An 8,364-nucleotide genomic window follows, 5' to 3' on the forward strand; every position below is an offset into this window, starting at 1 on the left:
TGCAATAAAAAGACGCAACCGTTCAGATGTGCAAATGGTATTTATTGGAAACGACATAACCGTAAAAAAATAACCGATTAAAACGAAAATTGCAACAAAAAGACGCAACCAAAATAACCGTAAAAAAATAACCGATTTAAACGAAATGTTGCGATGAAAAGACGCAACCGTTCAGATGTGCAAATGGTATTTATTAGATTGCTATTATATATAGATTACAACACGAATATGAATGTAGTAAAAAAAAACCAGAAAATTACCTACCTATAAGAATGTGTGAAAGTAGCTAAAAGTTAATAATAATAATTTAGTACAGTATTATGAAGAAAAACAAATCTCAATTTAAAATTCTGGTAAAAATTATTATGATTTGAGGTTTCGATGGAATGTAAATTGAAAAGTTTGAAATTTATTGATATGAATGACTAAAATTAATCAGAGGCAGAAAATATAAATTAGTGCGAGCATAATTACTATTCCATGTAAATTAAGGAAGTCAAAATTTACCCGGTTCAGATGCATCTCCAAAACTCTATATGCATCCGCCCATGCTTGTTACCCGAAATGGATACTCCAAATATCGTCATCCACAAGAGAAAAGACTACTCCACAAACACTCCAAATATTGTTCATTTATAAGAGAAAAGACTATCCCAAAAACTCTTAACAGTAGTTCTAGACACTGTAGATTGAGAAGTAAAAAAGGGAGGACCTTATGAAAACTTATCTTTCTACTGAGAACTTTGATAAAAAAAAAGCATCATCTACTTTTCCTCTTAAGAATATCCAAAAATGTTCAGCAAATCACCTTAACAAGCCACATCAGCAAATCTTCGTTGCAAGTTAGTTTCCCGCGTCCTTCTTACCTTCTAGACCTCTGCCATGCCACATCAACAGCTCCTTGTGCCAAGTCACCATGATTCGTCCATGTTACCTCCATGACTCATGATGTGTTCTTTGTTGCATCCTCTATTCCCATCAACTTAAGGTTAATGAATCACCAAATGATTGTTGATCGTGTTATACTGAACATTCACTACAAAAAATATCCACATTGATAGCACATGATGATAGCTCATTTTCTGTAACTGCTATGAAAGATAAGTTTTTTATTTGAATTATATATAATAGCACTGAAACAACGCTAAAATAGAAAATCACCAAATATAAAGCTAAAATCACTCGTTCCGCCAATACTTAGGCGAAATAATTCACTTAAGCGCCATATGTTTTAGATCCAAAAACTTAAAACGCGAAAGTCCAAAAATTAAAACCCTTCACTTTACCACAAAATAAAACATGTCTCAAAAAAAAAAAAAAATCCCAAGTCGAAGAAAGAGATTTGTTGGATCTGAGACATAGCCATAGCCTCCAGCGTGAAGCTCGTCGCCGGCCTCCAGCGTGAAGCTCGTCGCCGGCCTCCACCGTGAAGCTCGTCGCCGGCTTTCACAGTGAAGCTCGTCGTCACGACGGAACACAGTTAAGGTACTTCTATTTCAGATTTCTTAACTTATGAACCCTAAACTCGTCTTCACCGTCATATTCCCGATTCTCTCCTCGGATTTCTCAATCGTCGCCTCCGTAACTTGCACCGCCGGAGCTGAAACCGGAGAAGAAGAAGCATATCTTCACCGATTTTGAAAATTGCGTTTTCGGTTTTGGTTAGGAGTTTGGTGAGAGCTGGAGCAGATTCAAGCCATGGATCTGGTGGTTGGTAAGTGACGGCAATTACTGTGAATATGAGAACTGTGAAGACGAAGACTGAGAAAGAGTGAACACATGGTCGTAGTAATTGCGGGTTTTGGATTTCTTCTTTTGGATCCCTTTTGTTGATCTAATCATCTCATCATTGTTGATTTTGACTTTAGATACGTTTTTGTTCTTTAGGTAATGAAGCTCCAAACTTGAGGTACTACTACTACTTACTCTTACCTCTTCATCGATTCAACCACTGAAGATGGAGTCTTTTTTTTTTTTTTTGGGTTTGTTGCTTGAAAGGAATTACATAGTTTTTAGTAGCCACATATGTAAGTTGGTTTTGGATTTGTGTCTGCAAATAGTTTTGTTGGTTTTGGTTAATTTACAAGATGAAGCATACCTATCATGTGTTTTTAAGTTGGCTTATCTTTTCTTATCTCATTTGATAAGATCTAGCTAAATGTTTGATTTGAATCATTGCTTTGATTGCATTGTTTGCACCCACTTTGTTTTTTCTCTTGTAAAACTATGGAGGAATGTTTGGTGGAGTGTTAAGTCTTAATTTTATGTCTTTAGGGTGCTTGCGGACAAGGTTGCAGGTTCTGGATTTTTTGGTGTAGTTCCTGATTATACAAAAGATTTTGAGGTTCTGAATTCTTACCTCTTGATATATAGCAAAATTGTAAGCTTACTTTGTCTTAGTTTTTGGTATATGTGTAAAAAAGCTACTGCAAAGGCTATTGTTATTAACTGGATTTTGAATCAAATGCAGCTAACATGAAAAATCATATGTTGGTTTCATCGGAGATTGATATAGTATTGTTGTTGTTTTGCCTTTCTTATAGGGTGGATGAATCTTTTGACGCTAGAGAAATGGAGTATGTGCGTTTAGTATCCGCTGTTTGTTGGATATATGGTGAGATCCCATTTGTTTCAAAATTATTTTCTTTTGGTAAGTTGTGAAGCAGAGAGAGATGGAATCCTGGAGTCTCTAGAAGTGACGTAGTCAAGGTTCTCTCCTTCTTTGTTTCTTACTTTGCCTCAGTCAGGTTTGTCGAAGTATGAGTTTTCCATTTGATTTCTGTTTTTTTTGTAGTCTGGAGCTTTCAAGTTGTCAAAAGATGGTTTTCTATTGCTCCAATTTGCTCCTTTTGCTGGTGTACGACAATATAATTGGGGCAAGAAACAGGTTTCGTTTTATCTCTTAACTTCATATGGTCCATTAAGCTGTAACTTTGTTAAGACCATCTCACTGGATTTGGTGTTAAAAGACAGTCTTTTTTCTTGTCACTTATTCAGCCTAAGTAAGTAAATATAATCTTCTTCTTGATTCTTGTCAGAATGGTTTAAACATTGTCTCTAACAGTTTTGATCTCTGTATATATATTAGGTGTGATTGAATTACTTACTCGGATCATGTTATTTTTCATGTTGCACTTGATTCGCCTCCAAGCTTCTGTTTGTGCTCTCTTGTCCTATGCTACTGTTGTTGTTGCTGCAGCTTCTGTCTCTTCTCCTATGCTACTGTTTTTGTTGCTGCAGCTTCTGCAAAAGAGATCTCAGGTTCCTATATTTCCCTCTTTCCTCACGGTTTTATACATAGTCATTATCTAGTAGAAGCATTTGAAAAACTAACTTGTTTTACTTATACAAAGACAGCCAACGACAAAGAAAAGAACCAAGCTATAGAGGATTTGGAGATGGCAGTGAAGTGTGGACATCAACCTAAGTTCTTGGAGGGAGATAAAGAGCAAATCAATGGAGTTCTTCGTTTAGTCCATCTGAATTACAATACTTGTCTTGTTTAAGACCTTGTTTTAAATGGTGTTGAATACTAAACTATGTATCTTTTGATGATCTATGGAAAGAAACATGTTTTTAATAAATTGGTTTTGTAGCATATAATTAATTGGATTTCAAATATATATATTTTAATTGCATATGATGTATTAACGTATAAAAAGGTGCTATAAAAAAATTAAAGCATTTTAATAACGCTATGGTAGAAAGTACCTATAATAGCACGAAAAATGACTTAATACATAATTTTTTTTTTAAAAAAACGTCGTTATATCAAAGCGTTTGCCTAATGCTATGGTAGAATGCTCTATAATAACATACGGGAAACACGCTATCGTATGTAGGGGGTCTACCATAACAGGGGCATAAGACAGCGTTTATGAAAACGCTATTAATGACATATAATAGCTCTTATCTCTTGCTAATAATGTAGATATTTCTTGTAGTGATTTTTTGATATTCTTAAGAGGTTTTGGAAACTAAAAATGTTCAGCAAATCACCTAAATAGGTTTTAGAAAAGATACGGGAAGAGAAAGTTTATTCTTTGTGTGAGATTTCCGAAGATTCTCGTTTAGGATTTGGGAAGTATAAGTAGTCTAAGGAGGTTATATACCGTCGTCTAAGGAGGTTATATACCGTCGTTAACACTTAGAAGACTTGTGTGAGGTTTGTAAATTATTGAGTTTTTCCAACGACAAGTTGAAAAGGTGAGTGTTCGATAAGTTCTTGAAATATCACAGTTAGGTGTTATCGATTGATTCACGGTAGGGTGTTTATCTTAGTGAACTTGTGTTTGCGATCCTTATTTTGTTTCACGGTTGGGTGAATAGGATCAAGAAGGAGATTTGGACCCAATTAAAACGCGATATAGGCGCAGTTAAAAATCATTGTAAGCGCAATAAAAACACAATTTGGATGTGGTTAAGCGTAATCTATATATACATTTTTGGAACACTTTTAGCAAATAAATCCTGGAGTTGGGCAATATTTACAAAGAATGCTATTGGCATTTATTATTACTTTTACAAAATTTAAATAAAAGATATTAACCAAACAATATCTTGCCTAATTTGTTTCTAAAAATCTCTACACAATCTTTCCATATATCTTCAAAACAATTTATAGCAAATATTTATATTAACATTTTGCATAGCAATAAAAATACTAATTTATAATAATCAAAATATTCACATTGAAAAATCAAATACACATACAGAAAAAAGAATTATAACTATCATCATTTAAGCCGTTGCTTTATTTAAATAAATAAAAAAACACAAAAACTTGAAATCATCTACTTTATATGATAAATTTAAAATATATATTAGTAGTATAAATTGAAAATCGTTCAAAGAACGGTATACTACGGGTGAGATCCTAAAATTATTAGATTTTATAACAATAATAATTTATTTTCTTGGATTTTATAATACTAATAATTTAGCTAACGAAATAATATAGACGGGTTTATATGGGATGACGGGTTTGGATCGATATTAATAAATAACGGTATATCACGGATGAAATCCTAAAATTAACAATCAAAATACAATTATACAATCTTAAACACAAAACAAAAGAAACAATATTAACAAAATAAATCCAACTTAAATTTAAAATTTTTAGTTATAAAAAAAACCGACCCACAGTATACTGCAGAGTAAAATATTCAAAATTTTAAAATCCACCATACATCGTTACTTAAAAAAAATGTATGTTTTCGTATCTATACTTCAAAAATTGATATATAGATATCTACATTTAAAAATACAAATAATATGATATATCTTCAGTTAATCTTTTAAAAAATAACATTACATTTTTTAAAAAATATAGCCCCGCGGTATACCGCGGGTTAAATTATAGTTTAGGAACATTTTTGAATCGATTAATGCACGTTTTGAACGTAGAAACTACGGACACACCCAAAAAAGTGTCCAAACCGTGTCTTAACTACAATTCAACTGTGTCGTAAGCGCTTATAAGTCGCGATTCAAATAAAATCGTTTTGCAACGATTATCTCTGGATTAAAATCTTGGTTGTAGTCCAAAGAAAGAGTTTTACAAAAATAAAATAATCGATATAAATTTGATCATTGACCCAATAAAAGAAATCAATTTTGGACTATTGACCAAAAAAAGATAGAATTTTGGAAATACTTTTAAATTTAGATATTAAAAATTCTGTACAATAAAAATTAATTTTTGCAAACAATTTTATATGTTAATAAAATTCTGTATCGTTGACATATCGTAAAATAGTGATTCATTTATATATTAAATAAAATATAAATATTCAACCAAAACTATAATTATTTTAAGTTATATGAGGTACAACAACAAAAATATTCAAGATCATTATAATCAAACATGCATAAACCAATAATTTCATTTGGGAACTCAGGCGGTCCACATCGACTCCTACATTCGTAGCTGAATCGGCACCGACCTCTATAAACACACTCGTCAGGTCCGATTTGAATTCTTTTCAGTACTATTAATCACCAAAACAAATCAATAAAGATCATTAGTTTACTTTATTTTTCCCAAGAATTTTATTATAAAACATTGTCTACGAATTTGTAACTGCATATTTATTGGAAACATGTATAGCAAAAGTTTAAATTGAAAAATGTAATTTCTAAATAACTAAAAGGAAGAGAAGAATGTTACTAGTACATAACAACCAAAAAAAACGAGAGAAGAAAAATAAATAAAATATTCACCTTTTGATTGGCAAGTAAATAGGAGAGAATATGTGATGAGAAGGGTTGCAAGTTGAAATTTTGACAAAACCATTTAGTTTGATTTTTGTTGTTGTTGAAACAGGATATGCATATATATAAGTCAAGTTTAGTCAAGCTTCGAATATCCAAACTTGAGGTGATCAAAGGTTTCCATAAAAATAATTATTTGGTATAATTTACAAGGATACAATTCCCATTAACAAATAGATACGGTCAAATTTTCATCCACAATGAGTCAATGACTTTAATTTCATTTAAGTAAACAAAAACAATAAATAAGAAGTGGAAACGTATCTTTAGGAGGGGTGTAAAGGACTGTATTAAAGGAGTTTGATTTTTTTTCTTATTCAAATAAAAATTTTGAATGTCGTTCGTAATTCTATGTTACTGAACTTGGGAATTGCTTAAAATAATTTAGAATAATATTCAATTTCTTGCTATTTAATCAATGATTTATAATTTTTTTTTTTTTATCAAATCTCTTGTTTAGTTGAAAGATTTACCTTTCTTTTTAAATCGAAAATTGCAGAAATAATATTTTTATTGAGAACCATCGTTATGTTCTTTTATCTTATGTGCTTTACTCTTGAAAAAAACAATCGATATGTTTTTGTGATTTTCTTCTCTCTTTTCTACTCAAATGAAATTTTCAATCGTCCTCTCTGTTGTCTTAATGAGGACTCCTAACGGCTTTGGTATATGCACTTTGGTTCATTGAGAATCATCTAATTGAAGAGATTTCTCCAATGGCTACAGATCGATGGATGAAGTACAAACAAACAAGTAACAACATCAGAATCTAAAACCTTATACAAATAAGGGTTATCAATGATCGATCATATAGATAGATGGGAAAATCTGATATACCTAATGGCTACTCGTTAAATTAGGGACTTGAATGGGAGATAAAATGAAGGTGGATCGATGTGACCAAACTGATTTATATGCAAGAATCTATAATAAATTCCATGAGTAGCTAAAAGAATCCACCCAAGAATTAATCAAAACATAATCTCGAATTAATCCAATAAATTTCTCATAAAGAGAGCAAATTGGCTTCTCCGATTTTAGTCAAATCAAATTTGTACATACAATGGAGGTAATGCAACGACGACAATGCCAAATGTAAAATGGAAAGATGGATATAAACACAATCTCAATAAAATGAATGACTAGAGATATACTAATCAAAGAGGTCAATAAAGAATGATGTGATTATGGTAGTTCTTAAGTTCAATAAAGAAATTACTACTCAATCAATCATTAGTATAGTCTGATCATGATATGTGCAAACATGGCAACTTCAAAAATGATTTAGTATCAAAATGAACTTGTGATTAAGGACATGACTGCGAACCTCCGTAGAAGTCTATCTCGACTACATGCCGAAGTCGAGGCCCTTCTCTGGGCGATGAAGTGTATGATTGGTGCAGATAATCAAGAGGTAGCGTTCTTTACAGACTGTTCAGACCTGGTGAAGATGGTGTCTTCTCCAACCGAATGGCCGGCGTTTTCAGTGTATTTGGAGGAATTTCAGAGCGACAAGGAGGAGTTTTCATCTTTCTCTTTATCTTTAATTTCTCGTAGAGCTAATACTAAAGCGGATAATCTGGCACGAAAAGTTCCTACAGAACCGTTTCATATCACATATGTAAACAACATTCCTCATGAATGGTTCTTTTGAGCTCTAATTAATTTTGGATGACAAAAAAAAGATTAAGGACATGACTAACTTGATCCAATTGTGCAACTTTGGTTTTGAAGATCGCGTCACAAACGAAGGAGCTCAAGCATGTATGGATTCAAACTACTCTTTTGATTGATCTGTTTACGATGCATTCTGCTTTACAATGTCATTTAGATGGCTCATCGAAATAAAAATTGCCTTCTCAACATGCTGCTTGGAGTAGATTGTTAGGATATGTATATTTCCATCTCTACCCTTTGATGTATACCCTAGTACTCTTTGTAACTCTATATATTGATGTCTCTAATATGAGAGGAGACACAGCAATTCATTATCCAATATGGTATCAGAGCCTTTGCTCTTCTAAAAACACTCTTTTCGTCTCCTCTTTCTCTCTTCATCTCCCTCTTTTTCATCTTTTCGTCTCCCTT

The 8,364-nt window shown here is 32.3% G+C and overlaps 1 protein-coding gene and 1 long non-coding RNA gene across 6 annotated transcripts; one reads left to right on the forward strand and one right to left on the reverse strand.

Annotated features, from left to right (window-relative positions):
- Nucleotides 1–1,149: 1,149 nt before the first annotated feature.
- Nucleotides 1,150–3,746, forward strand: LOC110224550. Of its 5 annotated transcripts, XR_002329030.1 has the most exons (7): nucleotides 1,150–1,485; nucleotides 1,667–1,782; nucleotides 1,888–1,909; nucleotides 2,275–2,380; nucleotides 2,544–2,747; nucleotides 2,795–3,261; nucleotides 3,354–3,746. It is a non-coding gene; the product is annotated as an uncharacterized LOC110224550 (long non-coding RNA). The 5 variants fall into 5 exon arrangements; XR_002329029.1 differs by lacking the exon at nucleotides 1,150–1,485 and having other exon boundaries at nucleotides 1,505–1,798; XR_002329032.1 differs by lacking the exon at nucleotides 1,150–1,485 and having other exon boundaries at nucleotides 1,505–1,788.
- A 2,086-nt stretch (nucleotides 3,747–5,832) lies between these two features.
- On the reverse strand, nucleotides 5,833–6,298 carry LOC9329937 (defensin-like protein 275; the record flags this gene model as incomplete). Its single annotated transcript, XM_002893830.2, has 2 exons — nucleotides 6,226–6,298; nucleotides 5,833–5,993 (listed from the first exon to the last, which is right to left on the reverse strand). Coding segments are annotated over exons 1-2 (234 nt in total), but the record flags the coding sequence as incomplete, so codon positions are not given.
- Nucleotides 6,299–8,364: the final 2,066 nt, after the last annotated feature.

Source organism: Arabidopsis lyrata (genome assembly GCF_000004255.2).
Source record: "Arabidopsis lyrata subsp. lyrata unplaced genomic scaffold ARALYscaffold_1, whole genome shotgun sequence".
In the NCBI taxonomy this organism is placed as follows: Eukaryota; Viridiplantae; Streptophyta; class Magnoliopsida; order Brassicales; family Brassicaceae; genus Arabidopsis; species Arabidopsis lyrata.